This window comes from Eleutherodactylus coqui, chromosome 5 (assembly GCF_035609145.1).
Source record: "Eleutherodactylus coqui strain aEleCoq1 chromosome 5, aEleCoq1.hap1, whole genome shotgun sequence".
NCBI lineage: Eukaryota > Metazoa > Chordata > Amphibia > Anura > Eleutherodactylidae > Eleutherodactylus > Eleutherodactylus coqui.
In genome coordinates, this window is record NC_089841.1 from 234,210,423 (window position 1) to 234,234,120 (window position 23,698).

Genomic DNA, 23,698 nt, shown 5'->3' on the forward strand with positions numbered 1-23,698 from the left:
CTGTAATTGTTGTAATTGTTGTATTGTTTTGCATTTATCCATGCCTGAAAGCGCTGCGGAATAAGTTGGCACTATACAAATAAAGATTATTATTATTATTATATATGTAGATATGTGTAGGATATATGTAGATATATGTAGGATATATGTAGATATATGTAGGATATGTTTAGGATATGTGTAGGATATATGTAGGATATGTGTAGGACATGTATAGGATATGTGTAGGATATATGTAGGATATGTGTGGGATATATGTAGGATATGTGTGGCATATATGTAGGATATGTGTAGGATATATGTAAGATATGTGTAGGCCATGTATAGGATATGTGTAGGATATATGTAGGATATGTGTGGGATATATGTAGGATATGTGTGGGATATATGTAGGATATGTGTGGGATATGTGTAGGATATATGTAGAATATGTGTAGGATATATGTAGGATATGTGTAGGATTTGTGTAGGATATATGTAGGATATGTGTAGGATATATGTAGTATATGTGTAGGATTTGTGTAGGATATGTGTAGGATATGTGTAGATATATGTAGGATATGTGTAGGATATATGTAGGATATGTGTAGGATATATGTAGGATATGTGTAGGATATATGATATGTGTAGGATATATGTAGGATATGTGTGGGATATATGTAGGATATGTGTGGGATATATGTAGGATATATGTAGGATATGTGTGGGATATGTGTAGGATATATGTAGGATATGTGTAGGATATGTGTAGGATTTGTGTAGGATATATGTAGGATATATGTAGTATATGTGTAGGATATATGTAGATATATGTAGGATATATGTAGGATGTTTAGGATATGTGTAGGATATATGTAGGATATGTGTAGGACATGTATAGGATATGTGTAGGATATATGTAGGATATGTGTGGGATATATGTAGGATATGTGTGGGATATATGTAGGATATGTGTAGGATATATGTAAGATATGTGTAGGACTTGTATAGGATATGTGTAGGATATATGTAGGATATGTGTGGGATATATGTAGGATATGTGTGGGATATATGTAGGATATGTGTGGGATATGTGTAGGATATGTGTAGGATTTGTGTAGGATTTGTGTAGGATATATGTAGGATATGTGTAGGATATGTGTAGATATATGTGGGATATGTGTAGTATATGTGTAGGATTTGTGTAGGATATCTGTAGGATATGTGTAGGATATGTGTAGATATATGTGTAGGATATATGTAGGATATGTGTAGGATATATGTAGTATATGTGTAGGATATGCGCACGTGCCTTCTGCATGCTACCAGTGCTGCAAATGTGTAAAAATAGTAGAGCTGAGATAAGAACATTTCCTTGGTACAAGCAGAATGACGCACAGCTGAGAAGCTGCAGCCTGGAAGAAAGTTTCCGGTCAGTAAATGACGAACACACATGCACGTGCCGACCGCAGGGAAGTCACTTGGGCTTCCAACAGCATAGAGCGATCGTTCTGCAAATAAAAGGGACTTTTCTTCCAAGAAATGAGTTTATCAGCATGTCAAGTGTGGGAGGAGCTACATCCTTAATGTACGTAAATAGAAGAAATTACGAAGATTGTATTACAGTTTATTCTACAGTATGTATTTCATGACTACTGTGTGGCACTACTGCTGAGTGATGCAAGAATAGGCTTTAGGATCGCTATAAGGGTAGTTTCACGCTTGCGTTGGGGGTTTCGTTCGAGGTGCAGGAAAGGGGAATCCCCATAGCCGATAGGCTCCGTTTTAGGACAGGAACAAACAGCGCCAAACGGGCCACATTGACTATAATGAGGTCCGTTCGCTTTCTGCTCAGTTTGCAGTATTTTGTGCCAGACCTGCGACGGAACTTCCAACCGTACGTTCCGATGTGAAACCACCCTAACTGGTAAGCAATTTGAGGGTTTTTTTGTTCGTAATCCAACAGACATCACAGTATTTTTGTCAAATGTGCAAAAATAATTTCAGCGGCACACATAATGTTCTTGTGCACTAGTAGGCTCTCCTTCACCTCGGGCAAAGATTCAGTTGCTGTAACCCTAAATAACCTGGATCACTGCCACCCCTGCTTGCCCCCAAAAGCTAAGGCTCATGCCCACCCCACCTAGCTACACCCCTGGCTATTTCACGTATATTTTACTATGTTCACTGATTAAATGATACAATTATATTAGTCATGTTTGACTATTAGGTTTACTTCATTGAACACATATGTAAGCTATGTCTGTTTTGCGTGAACGCTTTTGGGCTATCTGCCATGATTCGTCTTGAGGACCAAGTCTTATTGACATTATATCATACCAACCATGATAGCATCCATTTCTATTTCAAATAGAATGCCCCCGATGGCTTGATGATAAATCACACCTCAATCATTGTTTAACTGTGTTTTATCTCTGCTACATTGGAGGGTATTCGAGGATGAGTTGCCCATTTAACATCTTGCTACAGCATCTCAATGGGTTTCATGTCAATACTTTGACTCGGCCACTCCAAAACCTTAATTTTGTTTCTTTTCAACTACTCAGAGATGGACGTTCTCATGTGCTTTGGATTGTTGTTGTGACTTAAAGTCACATACTGATAGGTGGACATTCTTATTCAGTATTCTTTGATACTTTGTAGATTTCATGGTTCCATCAATTATGTCAAGTCTTCCTGGTCCTGCAGCAGTGAAGCAGCCCAAGACCACCACACTACCACCACCATGTTTGACCGCTGGTATGATGTCCTTATTGTGAAATATTATCCCTAAAGTCTTGCAAATCTTTTAGATGTATTTTTTTGGCAAATGTAAGACAAGCAATTGTGCTCTTTTTGATCCGCAGTCCTGGGAAGGTTCACCACAATTCCAAGGTTCACCACAACATCCCACCTGACCCATTTGAATATAGTCTAATTGAAATAATCATTTAAAAACAGCATTAATGATTACTTGGGTTATCTTTGTATTTTGTAGTCTTTTTACCACCCTGGCCCCGCATACGAATATAAAGAATTCCACGGGATGCAGTAAAATATTGTTCATCTGGGAAATTCCATACAGATTTTAGACTTGTCAGAATAATTTATGTCCAGTCATCGTATCAATAAACTGAAATGAACCCCGGCTTCCTCTGCTTCCCCTTTGCTTTGTGTATAATTTTATTATTCCCACAGCCGGTTAGCACAATAGCGGTGTTTGCGTTCTTCCTTCCAAATAACGTTCTACTGAAGAGTCTACTGTACAAGTAAACGCGGCACAAGCACATTCCATTCTGTGTAAAAGTTGCAAGGTACTCGCTATCTATTCTTCCCATAAGAGGGGAGGAACCACCTCGTGATGACAGGAAGAAATAAAACTGCAACTGTGTAAAAATCACAATTATTACATGCCGATTTTAACCCCTTCACAATATGTGCCAGTGTATGCAGCGGTCTCAGAAGCCAAGCCCGCCGCCGACACCCACCCGCAACAGATGTAATCAGAGATAACAGTGATCACAGCTATTAGCTGTTTAAATGGCACCATCAATTCTGACAGCAATATTTAACTATCTCAATCAGCACTGTAATGTGCTACGATGTCCTGAAACGTCCCCATGCAATAGGATCATGGGCTGCTGTCTAGGTGTCATAGCAGCCAGGGGCCTTCTGAAGGCCTCCAAGGCTGCTATGATTGTTTGCCTATTATGATGTGCCTGTGGCATGTCTTAATGGGGTGCCTGTCTAAATGTATATAATGCAATACTATCAGTGGCGTAGCAATAGTGGTTGTGCAAATGGAAATGGACCCCTAGGCCAGTAGGGTTGAGGGTCCTCTCTCACCACAGAAGCAGAGTTCTGCTTGTTACTGCCACTGTGCCCCCAACCGTGAGCGAAATGATATTGCTGATGCTGCTCTTCCTGGGGCCTCAGGCACACATGAGTAGATCTTCTTACTGATGCTGGCCTAGCGTCAGGACATTCTTTGGAGATGGAGCCATGGCTATCTGTGATACTAGCTCCCATCTGCCCTAACCTGCTGTTCAACTGGGGGCACAGGGGTCCGGCAGCAGCATTCTCAGTGGTCCAAAGTGAAATGATTGCAGGGCAGGGGTATATGTGGGCTATATCAACACTTTCTATACTTCAGACAAAAATGAATATGACCAGGGATGGTATGACTTCTGTAGAGGCTAATTATTAACCCCTAGAGGAAGCCATACCAGCCATGTTCATATCACTGCTACAGAGGCCATATCAGCCCCCTAAGGCTCATATTACCTGTCAGGAGCAGACTGGGCTGGGGAGTATATACCTCTGGGACAGTCCACCAGAGGCATTTAGGGCCACCTGGGCAGTCCTGCTTCCTAAGATTTCACTGTAGCTGTATTCTTAGGCCGCCTTCAGACGGCTGAAAAAATTGTGCAAGATTTTTGCGTTGTCGAATTTCACACAACAGATTTGGTGTGGATTTCCCAGAGTGAAAAATCTGTATCAATTTCGCTGTCAAAATTCGCACCACTGGTGCAGAATTTAATGCGGATTTTGATGCAGACCCGCAGCAGACTTCACCGCTTCAAGTAAGTCTGCTGAAGATCCGTGGCAAAATCCACACCAAAATCAATAATGTGTAAATCCACCCAAAAAAGGGTTGTCTAGGTGCAATATGATTTTTTTTTTTTTTAATAGATCGCAATACATTAAAAGAATAAAACTAGAGATACTTACCCCCTCTCTAATGGTGATTCAGCACTGCAGCCCCACAGTCCTCCCAATGTTTGTTAAGGAACGGCTACTACTTGACCACTACAGCCAATCAGAAGCCACAGTGGTCAAGTTCCATTCTGATGCCATGATGCCAGGTGGCCATGATGGCCATGATGCCAGGAGAACAGCACCTTACTGGCTGCAGTGGTCAGATGGTAGCTGTTCCTAAGCAATGATTAGGAGGATCACGAAGCTGCAGTGCTGGATCACTGGGGATAGAACAGGTGAGTACATCTGCTTTTATTGTAACAGATTTGAATCTATTTTTAAAAAATTCATATCACACCTGGACAACCCCTTTAAGATGGTTCTGGTGGTGTATTTATCTTATGAGCTTGGTTCTGGTGCTGTATTTATGTTAGAGCTTATTCACATGGCCATGTGCATGTTGTTCTTTAGAAACTCAGGCGTAACACACATTGGACAGTAAACTGACTAATGTCCGTGTGCTGTCCAATCAGCAAGGAGTATGCAAATCATATGTTGTAGTCTCATCTGTAAAAAGGGACAAGCATAGGGCATTCAATAATTTCTCAATGCAAATATGCCCCTGTGCAGCCAGCCTAAGTGAAATAGGGAGCCCAGTGGAACATATATCCCTTTTTAGGGGCCACGGATGGTCACATATCTCTATTTAGGGGCAACAGACTCACACATTTAATTTTCAGGGGCACATAGTAGAATTCGTTAGCTAGTAGGAGAGGCAAAAGGGAATTTATTAGTGTACGGCACAAAGAGGGTATAATTTCTTGTGGTGGGCATTTTAGCAGAGTTATTACTGTGTGGGGTCACTATTACTTTCTGGAACAAAAAGGGGGCTCTAGCACTGTGTAGGGGTAATTGTAAGGGCATTGGCAGTAGTGGGATAGTGTGTATAGATGATTAGAACTCTTCGTGGTAGTTTAGGTCCGGATGGAGGAGAAAAACAAGTGACTGAAGCCAATTAGAGGAGATGTCACCTGTGAGCACTGGAGGTAACTGCACTGTAATCACTATCACTATGTAGATCTGGTATCTGACTATTATATGGTGACTGCATTACATTGAGGTTACTACAGCTGAGCTGCTGTATCTAAGCAGTTCTGTTATAAATGTTTTCTTATAGATATGCTGTCTGACATACATATAAAAAAAAATATTTTGGGGGGGGCACCATGGCCAGTAGCCATGCAGAGTAGCTGCAAGGGTGAGGGGTCCAAGCTAAACTTTTGCACCCGGGTCCATGAGCCTTTAGCTGAGCCCCTGAATACTATGGGATTGCATTATACCGTATAAGCCATCAGACAAGTCCCCTTCGACAATTTTAAAAATAAGTGAAAAAAATGTTTCTTTAATATTTACAAAAAAAAAGCCTTCTCCCAGTCATCACATAAAAAAGATGAAAAATTGCTGCATCAGTAAAAGCACTGCATTAAAATATCTTATTATTAATCCCACATGTTGCACAATGTCAGAAAAAAAATGCAGTGCTAGAACTGCGCTTTTTTTGGTCACCCTGTTTCAAAGAAAAAATGGAATGAAATCAATCAAAAAGTCACATGTACCCCAAAATGGTATAAATAAAAACTACAGGTCACCCCAGGAAAAAACAGACCTCAACTGTCTTTTGTTAATTGCTCTGTGTTTCCCCCACTATGAGCTGATCACAGAGTGTCCCGCTGCTTGGATCCTCGGCAATCAGGTGTAATTTGGGAAGCAAGTTGGCTGCTATTAGCGAGTATGCCATTCACCCCCCCCCCCCCTTCTTTGCCGGATGGCTCCCATAGGATACTATGGGAGCCGCCAGTGCTATACAGTCAAAAGATAGGACATCTATTCTTTGATATGCGATTTTTTTCGGCACATCAAAAAATTGGCCATCTGAAAGAACCCATAGGAAACCATTGGTTCTTTTAGATATGATTTTTGACGCACCTACTCAGCATCAAAGAAAGAGTAGGTGAAGGAGCCCATAATAATTTATGATCATATCCTCTACGTCTTCCACTAGTTTTAATAATTTACTTAGTTAGATAATTAATTTAAGACTCTCTTCCTCGAAGGTCTATGTTGTCATTTCTATGTGTTCTGATTACATTGGGCTCTGCAATACAATTCAATTACCGGTTGGATTTTTGTTTATTATTAACCCTTTAGTGAGCAGCCTATCTTGTGCCTTAAGGACCACTCATTTTCATTGCAAGAAGTATAACTCATTGACATAGCTATATGAGCGATATTTTTGGGGAGACGAATGGCCCTTTTTAATGGCACCACTCTGGGGTTCATATAATGTATTGTATAACTTTTATTACGTTTTTTTGAGAGGGCAGATGGGAGAATTCAAGGTATTCCGGCTTAGTTTTTAGGTTTTGTTTTTACAGTGTCCGTCATTCGGTAAAAAGATCAATCACTTCCTTATGTGAATCAGCACCATATATATTGCGTGTTATATATATATATATATATATATATATATATATATATATACACATACATACTTTTTAGTACTTTTGCACAATAAAAACATGTTTTTATCTTTCTGGCAACAGAGCTGTGTGAGGGCTTGTATTTTGCAGGAAGAGGTGTAGTTTTTTTTGGTACCCTTAGGCCGCCTGCAGACGAGCGGAAATCCCGCCGCGGGATTTCCCGCGGGATTTCCGCCGCTGAAAGTCTGCATAGGAGTGCATTACAATACGCACTCCTATGCAGACGGCCGCGGTTTGGCCGCGCGAAATCTCGCGCGGCAAACAAACCGCGGCATGTTCTAATTTTCTGCGGGGCACGCACTCACCTGGCCGCCGGCTCCGGTCTGCGCATGCGCCGGCTGCGCGGCAGCCGGCACATCAAAGAGCCGGGGCCGCCAGGCGCGGGTGAGTACGCGCTCGCCCCTGCAGGCTCTGGGGTTGGATCGCGCGGCGAGATTTCTCGCTGCCGGATCCGACCCGCTCGTCTGCAGGCGGCCTTAAGAGGAATCAAGGGTAACAAGGATCGGACCTGAGTTCAGCATGCCTGATCCTTTGGTCCCCTGGGAGATAAGATTCTGGCAGAATCACCTTTACATAATAAAATCGACATGCATGCAGGAGTATGTGTACAGACCATGAGAATATATCATTGTGTTGTCTATATGTGTTATTCTCTGACACGACCAAATAACATCTGAGATACCTGTAGAGGTATCCCTGCATCACTATGCAAGGTATGCAGCTAGCAAGATAACGTCACATGGCAATGTTACACTGCAATGTTTTGATGAATCACAAATCTTGGATCTCCATGATAATTGATAACAATTATGTTCTCTGTCATCGTAAGTGAATCAGCCATTTTAATCATGAGATAAACAGTTGCCTAAACAAACATAGTAGTGTAAGGCTGGGTTCACACAGGGCGGATTTGCCGCGGAAATTTTGAAGCAGCGCTTTCCTCTCGGACATCTTGCGGTTTTTCGCTGCTGCCAAACCGTGAGATTTCTGGCGGGATTCTGTCCTGTGGAAACCCAGCGTTAAAGCGCCCGGAGGACGCTAAGACATATGCAAACTGAAAATATGAAAATGTTATTGCACTGCGGACATATTCATTATGTTTCAAATGTGGGATTCTTATGGCACATTTAGACCAAATTACACTCTTTGTCAAAAAAAATCCCGCTCCTAGAAGAAGTTGTCAATTCGCTGCAAAACTCATCCTGCAGTTCCATCTCAGGTAGATCTGTAAATGATGAGAGTTGTGGTGATTAGATGAACGGTCTTGTCACCGGAGCTCCTAGAAGTGGTTCCCCACTTGGCCTATAAAAGGCTCTTGGAGGCTCCTCCTTGTGTGTAGTGACCTCTTCTTCCGCTTGTGTGGAGCTTGTTGACCACTAGACGCCATCAAAGAGGTTTTGCTCAATTAAGTGAGTTTGAGAGGGGGCTCATTATAGGAATGCAAGAAGCTTGATTATCGTCTTGACGAATTACCCGCCACCTGGGCCGTCTGACCAGACTATTAGGAGATGTTGGAACCAGTGGATCTGTGAGGGCACACAAGGTAACCGGGCTCAGGACGCCCTCAACAGACCACCAGCAGAGAAGATCGTCCAACAAGCACGAGCAGCTCCAGCTATTTCATTGTCCGCCATCCAGAGACAGGTGGTACCATCTTTACACCTCTGTGTCTGTAGGAACCATTTCCAGGCACTTGGCTGAAGGACACTTGGTCTCACGGCACCCATTACGTGTACTGCATTTGACACCCACTATCAGCTCTGTTTGCAGTGGTTTAGTGAACGATGATAACGGACTGCTACGGAGTGGAACCGGGTTATCTTCAGCGAAAAAAATCCAGGTTCATTTGGCCACTGACGTCAGCCATGTTCATGTCTGATAACATGATTACTTTTGGGTTCAAGACAAAGCTTAAATCCCTTTTTGAGCAAGTTTCTGTACTTTGCAAGTCTGCAGGTTTCACATCCACATTCTTGTATTCCTTCAAAATATTTGTCACAATAAGCAAGAGACGCAATCCGAAACATTTCTTCTATAAATTTGTTTGTGAACTTTGGGGAGGGCAGAGAAAGGAAAAACAGGGGAGTTGGGGTAAGAGTGTAACAGCACCATAAGATTCTCACATCTTCAGAGTTGTAGGAACGCTTAATTACAGAAAGTCAATTACAAAGAGTGAGCAAGGGCTCTATTCCTGTAAGAGTAAGCAGGCATAGAGGCAAGGCTCTACTCACATCTGTGCTGGGGATTCCGCTTTTCTACTTCATCATTGGAGCAGGAAAACGGAAACCGTTGGATGAACAGATCCGTCTCATAACGGAACCCAACTGTGCCGAATGGACACCACTAACTATAATGGAGTGCCAGGGGTGTAACTATAGGGGATGCAGTTGCACCCGGGCCCAGGAGTCTTAGGGGGCCCATAAGGCCTCTCTTCTCCATATAGGGAGCCCAGTACTATGAATAAAGCATTATAGTTGGGGGTCCTTTTACAGACTTTGCATTGGAGCCCCAAAGCTTTAAGTTACGCCCCTTTGAGTCTGTTTGGTTCCTGCACCCGTCCAGCAGATTTTCCTGATGAACAGTCCTGCATGTATGACTTTTCTGTCCGGCATTTTATTGCAGCGGAGGCTCTGACACAGATGTTAGCAGAGCCCAAGTAGTTTGGCTTAGTTCATCCCCAGTCTATTGGCCAATAGACTCCCTCCCGTCTTCCACAGTAGCACAATTCATAGAAATCTAAATGTCCACCATTCTTCTTCCAACTGCAGGACACAATTGAGTCTGTGTTTACTAGTACTTCTATGGCGCTACTGACATCCCTATTTGTTACGGCTCTATTTAGGGATAGTTTTGTGACGCTGTAACAAATATCTATAAACATAATTGCTTGCAAAAAATATTTCAATGAGATTCAGTGAACAAATAATTGAGGAGTAAATTTTACAGTGGCTGAAAAGAGGTTTTGCAGCAGCTGCGACAGTTTACTGTATAAAGAAAATCTTTTTTTCAAAAAGGGAAGATGAGGGTGGGTGATACGTTCAATGAGTGACATGAATAGCTTGCTTCTCTAGTCTTAAGGGATCCACAGCAGACGGAGGGCTATGGTATGGATTATATTGTCTCAGCCTTGCAGATCCTCATAAAAGACACTGCAGCTGCTGCAGAACCACTTCAGGAAGGGAAGGCAGAATGACTGCTGCTTTATAAATAAGCGAGATGGAACAATGTCTCTGCAGCAACACCTACTGGAAGGCAGCATTCCTGTAAGTCAATGTTAGACTCTTTATACAAGCCTTGTAACAATGACTGGGAATTGAAAGCCAGGCCAGAATCCATACACAGACAGCTGTTTCAGGGTGTTTGCCCCTCATCACAGGTTTCTGCAGCCACTGGAATGTCCATGACTTAATATATTATACTCCCACTACAGACTCTATCAGCAGAAGAGGTAATGCTCTAATATCTTGTGAGTGTATACAGTAGATTATAACAATTTGTACTTGGCACAAGTTGTGATGAATGATGAAATTGTTTTCACAGATTAATAGTTTCCAGTAAAAATACAACATTTTCCATCCAGCCAGCACTTTTGTTGGATTACAATAAACTATTTCCTCAAATTACCATATTCCTCTACTTGCCGTCGACAATTTTCTGCCCTCCCAAAATGCCAGAAACAAACATAAACCATATCACAAGGAGACTCTGACACATTAGAGGCAATGGTTCCGTCAGGGTAGAGGTCACACTACGCACCTTCCTGAAAAGTATAAATACGGCTCTTGGCATTTTTAAGGAATATTTTTTGCCAAAGAGGAGTAATTTGCGATATGTTACGGTGAGCCATCCGTGAGAGGTAGTGGAACGCCCATCCGTAACAGGTAGTGGAACGTCCATCCGTAACAGGTAGTGGAACGCCCATCCGTAACAGATAGTGGAACGCCCATCCGTAAGAGGTAGTGGAACTCCCATCTGTAAGAGGTAGTGGAACTCCCATCTGTAAGAGGTAGTGGTACGCCCATCTGTGGGAGTTAGTGGAACGCCCATCCGTAAGAGGTAGTGAAACGCCCATCTGTAAGAGGTAGTGGAACGCCCACCTGTAAGAGGTAGTGGAACGCCCATCCGTAAGAATATAATGGAGAGAGCCGCATGTATTGTCTCCTCCTCTCTGGAGTCCTGATTGGGGGAGGGAGTGGGGTTAACCCTAATTCTTCCAATAGGTGGGAGTTCTGGAAGTGGAATTTACTTTAAATTATAGCATATACTTAAGATATGCCACCAATGTTTCAGATGGGGATATGCTTGTGGCCCTTGGAAGTGGTTCAGTATGGCAGTGTGGCCCTCAGACCAGAAAAAGTTGTGCACTGCTAATCAAAATACTGTTTTTACCTAATCAGAGGGAACCTGAGATGGAAACCAGGAATGTAGTGAAAAATACTGTTTCCAATTACATAAAACATGCTCTATAATCACAGTATAAAGACAAATGGCCCTGGTGGCCACGTATTTGTGGTGGTGATACTTATATTCAGACTACCACTCCATATTTGCCCCCGGGCACTCCCGGCATTCGGAGATTCCAGCAGCTTTGCACACCAGAACATGCCAATCATACAATTTCCCTTTGTAATTTCTTATTAACAGATTTTTTGGTGACATGTTTTGCTAAGCAGCGACCCAAACATCCTCTGGCTCATCTTATTGCGGTTGGGGCCGGTCGGAGGTGCTGACGAGAAACTTTTTGCCTCCCTGGTATAACAGGTTTTTTTTATTACCCTGCTTGTAAAATGACATTTTCTTTTACGTTCAGCTTCTACTTGCTGCCTGGGACACGTTCCTCTGTGTCTTCAGAGCTCCTTCTCCTGCTATTAAGCAGCCCTCTGGCATTTCCTCTGAGAATCGAGTCTGTTGATAGGAACTCATCCAAACCTGCTCAGATAACCGCTTGTTACTGTACCCATCTATGTGCCCTGGCACAAGTCACCAATGTTCAGTTACACCGTGCAGCCCTGGTGGCAGGGTCACCGCCGGACCCCTTGAGGGCTGTTTTACAAGACGAGATTCCAATTTGTAACAATAAATGCATTGAACGTAATGGTAAACACTTGTGATCTTCTATCGCGTTTGACACATGCGTGGGAGGATCGCAATTTCAGAGAAGCAATGCGAAGTGTTTTTGCCTAAAAAATGCCCAATATTGCACTCGCCCGTGTGAATGTAGCATAGGGCCTCGTTCACATCGCCCCAAAAAATTGTGTGTCAAAAGATAGAAAATAAGTGAGATTTTTGGACGCCGATATTTCTCACTGTCAATAGATTGAACTTGTCCTGTCTTTTGACGGCACAACGCCGGCAGCGCCATAGACTCCTATAGGAGACTATGTGAGACGACTGGCAAAGGGAGGGGGAAAGAGTTTAACATCCCTGCGGGGATGCCTTTCAGTGTTTTAGCGGCTGAGGGATTTCGGAGCTGCGGTGTTGGTACACTGCAGGATGTCGCAACAGGCAGGTAAGATCGTGACAAATAGCCGCGTCTTGGTCGTGGCTATTCTTCGTGTTTTAGCGTTCTGATAGCGGCACTTTTTTAGCATGGCTATAGGAAAATGACGCTCGTGTGAAAGTGGCCTAAGGGTGGTGTGACACAGCGTTACACCTCAGTTCAGGGTCTCTGTCTCTTTGGGCTCTTTCCTACGAGCGTATATCGGCCCACCGTTTTCACGGCCATCCGATATATGTTGTGATCTGATGCATTGGACTCCAGTGCATCAGATCACATGGCCGTATTGCTGTATGCAGCACAAATGCGCTTACAGCGGTGTGAAGCCGGCCTAAGGCTTTCACACAGCCAAGACAGCCGCGCAAGATTTGTGCGTTGAGAGACGTTGAGGGATTTCCGGGCTGCGGCGTAGCTTTTCACTAATACGTCACACCCGGCCGTGTGAACAGACGAAAAAATACTAATTCAGATTGGGACTTGAACACGGCTTCATTCACGTAATTTTATGGCATGTACGGGCGACTGTGAAAACGCATACAGCTGTGTGAAGGAGGCCTCAACACTGAGGATTTCTATTCACTTTGTATCACCAATATGGGGAGATTTCCAGTGAATTAGCACAAATTAATAATAATACTAATAATCATCATCCAATTGGTTGCGATTAGTAGAACCAAGAGTGAAAGTAGCAGTAGAGCAGGAGCCGCCGTACTGACCTCCCACCACTAGAGGGCGCGCCGCTGCAGCCTCCCTCCCCCCGTGCGGTGACGACGCTCTCCTCCGCCTCCCTATGTGAGCTCGCTAGGCGGAAGCTCGGCCTCTTTCCGGCGGGGACGTCAGACAGGCTGGTTGGCCGCAATGAAGGTAAGCGGAGGATTGAGCCGTTCATCTGCCGCCAGTAGCGGTGTCTGCGGGCTAATATGTGCCGGGCCGCGGGGGATGGAGTGCGGGGAGGCCAGCGGCGGGCGAGGGGAGCGCCGGGCTGGTTGCTGGGTGCCGGATGGCAGCGGATGCTTGGCACTGCAGGCGGGCAGAGAGCTGGCGGCCGCCGGTGCTGAGAAGCATGTACCTCCCCCTGACTCCTCAGCGCCTCTCGGGGCCCGTGCTCACCGCTGCGTCTCGGCTGCAGGTTTTGCGCAGTGATAGAAGCCGCTGATTTTAGTGGTTTTGCTCACGTAAACGTGTGGCGCGCTCCGTCTATGGCGTACGCACCGTGAGATCCTGACGGGTGGCCGGAAATGTCACAGCGTACACAGAAACCTGCCTGTCCGCTGCGCCTGAACACGGAAGCAATGGGATTTGTGCAGAAACCTGTGCCGGAGCGTGCGCGATGCGTTACGTGTTGGAGGTGCGCCCATGCTGGCATGTTTGTGTGCCCCAAATGTGCTTTAGACCCGTGAGAACGTGCCCCGAGCGCAGGTGTAACAGCACTGTGTATTTGCTCGTGGGCCATCAGCCCTGCCTGCCCGGCTGTACACCCGCCGCGCTCTCACCTATTTGCGACGCCGTTGTCGCGTCCAGCGTGTTTACATCCATATATCCTTCCTATCCTAGTAGGGGGTACAGCGGGCATTTAACTCCTTAGCAGACTGGTGACCTCGATTAACCAATAAGAGTGCGCTGCTCGAGTCTCCTGGTGGTCACCTGACCCTGCCGCGGCTGGGCATCCATGTTGGGGGCGGAGCCAGACGTCCTATAGAAGTTATAGCTGCCTTGATTTCTAGTCTCCCTCTATGGTGCTTCCAGCTTAGACCCCAAATTTGGACGGCGCCATGAAATTCTGCCCCCCTTGCGGTGATCACTGGGGGTCCTGATGAGCAGCTACTGATGCCCCCCCCCCTTTTTTACTGTACATTTTGATCATGCAAAAAAGTGCGCAATTGTCTATTAGCGGTCGGCGGATGTAACGGTGACTCTTCTCTCTGCAGCTGAACATTTCCTTCCCAGCCACCGGCTGCCAGAAGCTCATTGAGGTAGACGATGAGCGCAAACTGCGGACTTTCTATGAGAAACGAATGGCCACGGAGGTCGCCGCTGATCCTCTGGGTGAAGAGTGGAAGGTGAGACTGCAGTCCAGTGGGAGAGATCTGTGGGGTCCGGGTGTGAGGTCGCAGTCTGGCGGAGATCTGTGGGGGTCCGGGTGTGAGGCCGCAGTCTGGCGGAGATCTGTGGGGGTCCGGGTGTGAGACTGCAGTCCAGTGGGAGAGATCTGTGGGGGTCTGGGTGTGAGGCCGCAGTCTGGCGGAGATCTGTGGGGGTCCGGGTGTGAGGCCGCAGTCTGGCGGAGATCTGTGGGGGTCCGGGTGTGAGGCCGCAGTCTGGCGGAGATCTGTGGGGGTCCGGGTGTGAGGCCGCAGTCTGGCGGAGATCTGTGGGGGTCCGTGTAACGTGCCAACCATCTCCTCTATTCTTCCACAGGGATACGTTGTGCGCATCAGCGGAGGGAACGACAAGCAAGGCTTCCCCATGAAACAGGGTGTCCTCACTCACGGACGTGTCCGCCTGCTCCTCAGCAAAGGTCACTCTTGCTACCGCCCCAGGAGGACTGGCGAGCGCAAGCGCAAATCTGTACGCGGCTGCATTGTGGACGCCAACTTGAGCGTGCTGAACTTGGTTATCGTCAGGAAAGGTGAGTTGTGGGAATTTGGTGATAAGGGCAGCTGTGTGTGAGTGGCTGAAGCATAAGGCTGCATTCGCACGCGAGCGTACAGCAAGTACACAATGACCTGCGCACCGCCGACCCCGTGCGCTACGTAGGTGTAATATGCACTATGATGTATACTGACGGTATGGTTTTATTTTTTTCATGATTAATGCTTGAACAGATTACAGCTGTGAGGGGCCAAATATAAAGCACTGGGCTGTAGGCATCGCATTTTGTGTGCAATGACCATACGCCCATGTGGGACCGGCCTGAGGGCTCTTTCACATGAGCGTATGTCAGCTGCTTTTTCATGGCCAGCAGATATACGCTGCCCATCTGATGCATTGGTTTACAATGCATCAGTTCAGATTGGCGTATTCCTGCAGCGTAAAAACATCGGGTCGGCAAAGATAACTCATTCCGGTCGGGTGCTTTTACATCAGCCGGAAAACATAGTTATGGAACTATCTTTTGACCGGAATACGGCGGCAGCTCCCATAGACACCTATGGGAGTCTATAGTAGCTGTTGGAGAAAGGAGGTGGGAGGGAGTTAAGTAGCGTGACTGTTAAACTCCCAACCCCTTGCCAGCTCTTTGCAATGGGAGGGGGTGGGAGCTAGTTGCTAAGCTCCCGCCCCTCCCATTGCTGGCAGCTGACAAGGGGCAGGAGTTTGGCACACTAGCTCCCACCCCCCTCTTGCCCAGAGCCAGAAAGGGGAAGGCATTTTAGCGCAGCTAAACTGTCTGCCCCCGCCTGACTGTATTCTGGGTGCGATGTATAACCGCCGCACTTGTCTGTCTGAACGGGTGTTAAAACGTGACTATTACGCCAGTCCATGCAGTTTTTAGCAGCGCTATGGGCGTGACACGGCCAGACAAAAAGCGCCTACGCTCGTGTGAATGAGCCCTAAGGGTTTGTTCCCATGCAGCAGATGCACAGTGGAAAATATTCTGCAGCAGAAAAAACCCACACCAAATGGCGCAGTGTGTTTTGCGGAAAGGCTGCGGTTTGAAATTTTGGGTTAGCCCTGAAGCTCCCTCATTTCTGCGATCAGCGGGGGTCTTGGCAGCGGGACTGCCACTGATGAAAACTGTTTTATCATGTGACTGACTTGTAAAAAGTGCAATTACTCTTTAAGGCCGGCTTCACAAAGGCAAGAAAATCGTGTGATCTTTGTGTCCTGCGAGACGCACTAATATGAACCCTGTTTTGAATGGTGCCATGCACATGAGTGATGCGGAAAACATCCCAGCGTGCCCCATCTGTGTGCTCTCGCATCGTATCTCCCATGCTTTCAGTGGGCCGGCGGCAGCATCGTGCTGCGTGCAGCCATGTGGGGTTTCCCCATTGAAAACAATGGGAGTAACTCTGCTGCGGTGGGGGATCACTACTTCCCTGAAGTCATGTGAGGCGGTTTTGTTTCAAGAACTCCTAGTATCTGTGGACAAATCACATGTTGGGGAGCGTGAGATCGGGCTTGAGTCATACGTGATACTGCATTTGCGCGTGTGAAGTTGGCATAGAGGGAATCGGTCATCGGTTTTCACAATGCAATCTAAGGTAATTTTATAGCGCTAAATAACGTGCTTGTAGGTGCGCAGGTACCTTTATAATCTGCATTTTAAGGTTTCCCTCCCCATATGCAAATGAGGGGTAGAGAGTTAGATTTTCTCCACCCACCAGCTGCAGCAATGCCTCCCGGGCTTGATGGACAGGCATCCAAACTTTCTTCAGTCTCTAAAACTTGCTCAGCGACAACAGACGGCTGCAGCTGCTTCCTGCCGGTCTTCTGGACGCCGACTACTAGAGCTTAAGGCCTCATGTCCATGGGGAAAATCAGATCCGCTGCAGATTCTACATGGAGAATCTGCAGCGGGTCCCTCCTGCCCCGCGGACATGAGCGCTAAAAAGAAGAATTTAAAAGAATTTACCCATCCGTAGCGGGCGGGGAAGCTCTGCTCTTCCTCACGGCCGGATCTTCTTTTTCGGCCGGCGGATAAATTCGTCACGCCGGCGGCACGTCGTCGACGTGCCGCGCGCATGCGCCGGGCACATCCGCCGAGCCGAAGCAAGAAAGATCCGGCCGTGAGGAATAGAAGACCTTCGCGGTCCGCTCCGGATGGGTAAATACTTTTAAATTCCTATTTTAGGTCTCCCGCGGATCCGGACGGCTTCCATAGGCTTCAATAGAAGCCCGCGGGAGACCCGCACGAAAATGGAGCATGGTCCAGATTTTTTCATGCTCCATTTTTTTTTAAATCCCTTTTATTGACCATCCGCGGGTATTTATCTACCCGCAGGTGGTCAATGCATCCCTATGGGATGCGGATCCGCATGCGGGAGATCCGCTGCGGATCTTAAATCATATTTTGCCCGTGGACATGAGGCCTTAGGCTGGTTTCAGTGGGTGAAAAAAAAATCACAATTTTCTCGTGGTGCGACAGCGCTACAGATCGCATGTATGTGAAGCCCGCGCATTCCAACGGGTTTTTTCACATGAGCGCTGTTTTGTAGGCTGCTACATTGTGAGAATACAAAATCGGGGCATGCTCTGCACAGCCTTGGTTTGCTGTGTTTTGTAGCCCATGTTTCCCTTTGGAAATCCTACTCTAAAAGCCCTAAAATAAGTCCTAGCTGCATTAAAAATAAAAAAAATTATATATACACACACACTCTCTTCAGCGAGCTTCCTGGTTTGGAGGTTCAAAATCCCCGCCTCCAGGAAGCGCTTACTGTGATTGGCTGAGCCGCAGTGCTCAAGAACCAATCACAACCATCGTTTCCTGGAGGTGTGGATTTTGAATCTCCGAACCAGGAAGCGCTAGCTAAGAACTACAAGCAAGTGTGCCAGAGCTGAAGAGGCACGCGGCGCACCCGACAGCGCCTGTTGGGTGGTGATTTTCTTTTCTTTCTCATTTTAATGCAGCTAGGGCTTATATTTCCACTTCTGCTCCGTCCTCTTGTGTTGCGGCGCTGACAGCATAATGATAAATCCTTAGTTGTATTTCCCTGGAAACCCCCTTTAATGCGCCTGTGCTCTGTCAGCCATTAGTTCATCACGTGACCCCGCAGTCAGCTTCTTGCCTAATGTCAGTGACTACCTGCTCAGCGGGTACAACATAGGCTTACATTGCATCATGGAAACCTGATGACCGATTTTCCTAAAGCGATTGCTGCTGTACTGCGCTCCTTCCTTTACGGCACAGTGGCTTCCCTACTTTCGTTTTGAGCTGATTGGCTGCTATGGATGCCGGTCCGAAAAGAATTTGTTCCTTTGACTTGATCTGATTCGGTTTTTGATACGTTCCCCCTCGGCCACCGGGCTCATTGCTGCAGCCTTGTACCTGCCTCACCAATACCTTTCAGTAGCAAAACCACCATTAACCAGTTTCCTTTATAGCAATGCATCAAAACATTCAAACATACTAAGATGCTGCTTTTTTTCCTTACAGGTGAGAAAGATATTCCCGGACTTACTGACAAGACCGTTCCTCGTCGCTTGGGTCCAAAGAGAGCCAGCAGGATCCGCAAACTCTTCAACCTGTCTAAAGAAGATGATGTCCGCCAGTATGTGGTCAGGAGGCCTCTTAATAAGGAAGGTAAATAAGCTGCTTATTATTGGGGTAAAGCTTGTGAAGAAGCTTCTTCCAGTTGTTTAACCCGTTACGGACACAGACTGTTTTGGCAATATGGACAGCAATTTTTTGGGAGTTTGATATTCCTCTAATTTCAAAAGCCGTCACAACGCGGAGGGCCGATGACCTCACAAAGGGCGTGCGCTCTGTGAACCCTTTATATGCCATGTTCTACCTAGTGTGCCATGTAGGGGGTTAACAGCAGGGATCACTGTTCTTATTAATCCCCACTGTTGCAGCTAGAGGCCAGCTATCAGTCACAGCCGGCTCCCACTGCAGGATGGCGTGGGCTCTGCTCCTGAGCCCGTACTATCCGCAGCCAGGATGTAAACATGCGTCATGTTGTGTTCAGGGGGTTAAAGGGGTTGTCCCGCGCCGAAACGGGTTTTTTTTTTTTTCAACCCCCCCCCCGTTCGGCGCGAGACAACCCCGATGCAGGGAGGTAAAGAAAGCTCACCGGAGCGCTTACCTGAATCCCCGCGCTCCGGTGACTTCTCTACTCACCGCTGAAGATGGCCTCTTCCTCCGTGGACCGCAGCTCTTCTGTGCGGTCCACTGCCGATTCCAGCCTCCTGATTGGCTGGAATCGGCACGTGACGGGGCGGAGCTACACGGAGCTACACGGAGCCCCATAGAAGACTGCAGAAGACCCGGACTGCGCAAGCGCGGCTAATTTGGCCATCGGAGGGCGAAAATTAGTCGGCACCATGGAGACGAGGACGCCAGCAACGGAACAGGTAAGTATAAAACTTTTTATAACTTCTGCATGGCTCATAATTAATGCACAATGTACATTACAAAGTGCATTATTATGGCCATGCAGAAGTGTATAGACCCACTTGCTGCCTCGGGACAACCCCTTTAAGGCATGACTTGCGAATGAGTTTATCTGTATATTGGATTGCTTTCAGCCTACAGTATCCATAGAGCAGGCCTGAATAAATCTTAGTCTCGCTGTAATATCATTCCTGCAGTCATAGGGCTCCCATCGGTCCATATCGCAATGCCCGTCTCTAGTAGGAAGGGCACATTTACATAGGGCTGTGATGATGCCGCAGAGTTTTGCACCACTGCAAAATCTCATTAAAGGGGTTCTGCCATTAGAGAAAAAATTTCTTCACTTCTCTATTCCTCCTGTCAGTCTTCTCACGGATCTTCTCCTGGCTCCTCCAGCCAGCTGGATGCTCTTCTTCCTGTGATATAGCATCCATTCGTAGGCCTTCTCCTTCCTGCAGGTCAGTGTACACCCGGTCACTAGTGGCTAGCAGGGAATGTCGAATCCTATGCCAGACAGTTGCGGCAGTAGCCCAGCATAGGATTCGGCATTTCCAGCTAGGCAGTGAACACTATGTCACTAGTGACCTGCAAGAAGCAGAATGCTGAGACTGTACACAATGTCACTGTAAGAGGAGGAGATGCGTTAAGAAGACTTCCTGGGGAGGAATAGGTAGGTATTGGATTTTTTTTTTCCTCTAATGACAGAACCCCTTTAATACAGTTTCTTCTGTTCTTTAAGGCAGTTTTACTGTAGTTACAGCAAAAACTCCATGCACTTTCCCAGTAGTCATGGTGATGGTGACGGTGACTAATCTATTGTGTAATGCACCCTAATGGCCCATTGCTTATGTTCCCGTATGTTCTGCTGGGTAGACTATTGCAGTAGGGTAACTTGCTGTGGGTTTCTAGTTCATGATTGAAGTGCTGGGGGTTTGTTGCAGGATGATCAGGGATAGTGAATGAGTGTCGGGGGCTACAGGAAGTGGTTTTCTAGGAGAAGTAATTCTAACCATACGAAGAGAAGGAAGTCCATCGTATCCAGCTGAACTCCAATAGATTTGTTTAACCATCCATAGTACAATCTAGCGGGCGACAGACTCCAACCACAACTGGTCTTACACACCGCATAAAGGCTTGTAATACACAGTGCGCCAATAAGAACCCGTAGCTGTAATGTCTGAAAGTTTATAAACTACCTGTTCTTATTGGTGGGTATACACAAGCAGTTGGGATTGGGCTCTGTCACCTGCTAGAAGTTATGGATGTCTAAGGAAATCTCTTGGCTTTTAGCTGCGTGTGCCGGACTTCCTTCTCTTCACACGTGAGCCCCATCTGTCCGCACACGGCTAGATTGTAAGCCCTGGACTGAGGTCATAAACTGACAGCGCCTGTTTCTCGGTGGGCAGACTGTCCAAAATTGTAATCTGTTAGCTGTTACCATCTGCGTTTGCGTGTTCGTTCTGCTGTCCTGTCAGAGGTTCGCTACAGGGTGTCCGTTTTTCTGCTCAGATCAATCCCATGACAGAACAGACGGCGCCAGATGGATCCCGTAGACTGTAATGGGGTTTGTTTGACTTCTGTTACGCAGACGGGCATTTTCCCCTGTTAAATAACACAGCCTGCTGCACTATTTCATCTGGGGCCTTTGGATGGCTCTGTGCCAGAGACCCCCAAACAGACCCTCCGATGCAGATGAGAACAGACTTGGTTGATGCACTACAATATTATTTGCCACATACCGTGAATAACATACATGTGTTGTGCTTCTGTTTTGCATGCTGTTCACGTGATTTTAGCTGGTCATACATGTAGCAATTAGTACTTTCCCAACAGCTTTGATACTTGACTAGAATGGTTACATATGTGGTGCCAATGGTGTCTGACTATTTACTCCATGGGTGAGACCTTCTGGTTGATGCTTCCAAAGTTCCCCATTGCTGATAAACAGTCATCCAAGGGAAAAATAAGGGACCCTAAATACCCAGTGGTTTCCAATAGAACATTCCCAGGGTAAATGTCTTGGAAATCATCAAGATGTTCTCTTCTAAGGTTGTATATTATAATAAGGCCATGTTCCCACGGGATGGAAGTCTCTGAACGTCTGCAGCGGGACCGCACGGAAACTCCGCAAGATTTCCACAGCGGAAAGGCAGCTTTAAAACCCGTGACATTCAGTGCAGGTTTGATGCGGCTTGTCCGCCTGTATTCTGCTGCGAGAATCTCTCCCCAGGGAAGAGCCTGCAGCAGAAAGTGCGATATAACGGACATGTGGCAGATTTGAATTCCGCACCGCATGTCTATCTGTGCAGATTGCCCACAGAGGACTGTCTGCAGCGTCTGGGTGAGATTTTTGCTAATCTTATCCACTTTGCTGCTTGGGCTAGAGAATGCGTGGGGACTTTATGCACAGAAATTTTGTGGCAATTCCGCCCCGTGTGAACCAGCCTCAGGCGGCACAAGGAGGCAGCTGGTATTTTACAGTAACTTCTGGATCTTTGTGAGATTGGTTGGTGATAAATCATTTTGAACAACTTGGGACTATATAAAAATAACATACACTCCTTGTCAGACCAATCCCTTCCATAGAAGGTGGTAGTGGATGGAAGGAATCTTGTGTGATTGTAACGTTGATATAAGTGAATTCAATATCAGGAAAAGGAGAATTTATTGTGGAGAACCGACCCTTTCAAGGGAGGCTCTAGTACCCTGTTGTACCGCCCCTAGCTTGGATACAAGATGTGATACAGGCGGGCAGGGGCTCTAGTACCTTGTTGGTACCGCCTCTAGCTTGGCTGTAAGATGTGATACAGGCGGGCATGGAGTCTCTAGTACTTGGTTACACCACCTCTAGCTTGGATGTAAGATGTGATACAGGTGGGCATGGAGGCAAACAGTTTCCGTATGGTATCCTGTGGCATATCAGTCCACACTTGCTGTAGCTGAGCCTCTAGATCGTGCAAATTTGTGAGCTATCGAAGTTGTCATTCTAGATGGTCCCATTCATGTTCTATTGGTGATATCTGGTGATCAGGCAGCCACAGAAGTGTGGCGACGTTGTGGGGGCTTCCTGTGACCCCCCCCCCCCCCCCCTTGTTGTGTGCGGCCGAGCATTATCCCGCTGCCTCTTAGAAGCTGCAGAATGTCCTGAACATATGGCTGAGCTGTCATTGTCCCTTGTGCCACTACTAGGGGGGACCGACTGTCATATGCAATGACCTTTCTGTGTGTAATAATAACATGGTTTGCTTACAGGCAAGAAACCCAGAACCAAAGCTCCCAAGATCCAGCGTCTTGTGACTCCTAGAGTTCTTCAGCACAAGCGTAGACGCATCGCCCTGAAGAAGCAGCGGACTCAGAAGAACAAGGAGGAGGCAGCAGAATATGCCAAGCTGTTGGCTAAGAGAACAAAGGTGTGTATGATCACCATTTTTAAAATTACATCAGCTAATCATTCACATTTTTTGAGCACTTCAAATTGTCTACATTAGTGTTCTTTTTTTGAGATTTAGTTTACTGGGAGTTCATCTTTAGTAATATAAGGAGAATTGAAACCACCTTTTTAACATACTTTTTCTGTATCTCTTCAGGAAGCGAAGGAGAAGCGCCAGGAGCAGATCGCCAAGAGGCGTAGACTTTCATCTCTTAGAGCCTCCACATCCAAGTCTGAATCCAGCCAGAAGTAAACCCTCCTGGTTTAAATAAAGACCTTTTCATGTAAATGTAACTCATTTGTGTAATTATTATTTTTAAACTATGCACTTAGAAACCAGAACATTCCGCTAAGAAAAATATTTATTTTGAAGGATTATGGGTTGTGCCAACATGCTAGGGTTTAGGATTTGCCTCACTGATCTTTGAACCGTTGGAGCTGTAGGCGCTAACATGTTGTGGTGCCACACGTCAGATTTGCTTGATGGTCAAAGAAGC

The 23,698-nt window shown here is 46.3% G+C and overlaps 1 protein-coding gene across 1 annotated transcript; it reads left to right on the forward strand.

The window, feature by feature from the left end:
• The first annotated feature begins 13,483 nt into the window (after window positions 1-13,483).
• RPS6 (ribosomal protein S6) lies at window positions 13,484-23,495 on the forward strand. Its single transcript, XM_066604341.1, has 6 exons — window positions 13,484-13,578; window positions 14,643-14,774; window positions 15,133-15,343; window positions 18,812-18,958; window positions 23,024-23,181; window positions 23,359-23,495. Exons 1-6 carry the CDS (start codon window positions 13,573-13,575, stop codon window positions 23,452-23,454), a joined length of 750 nt encoding a protein of 249 aa, XP_066460438.1. The 5' UTR covers window positions 13,484-13,572; the 3' UTR covers window positions 23,455-23,495.
• Window positions 23,496-23,698: the final 203 nt, after the last annotated feature.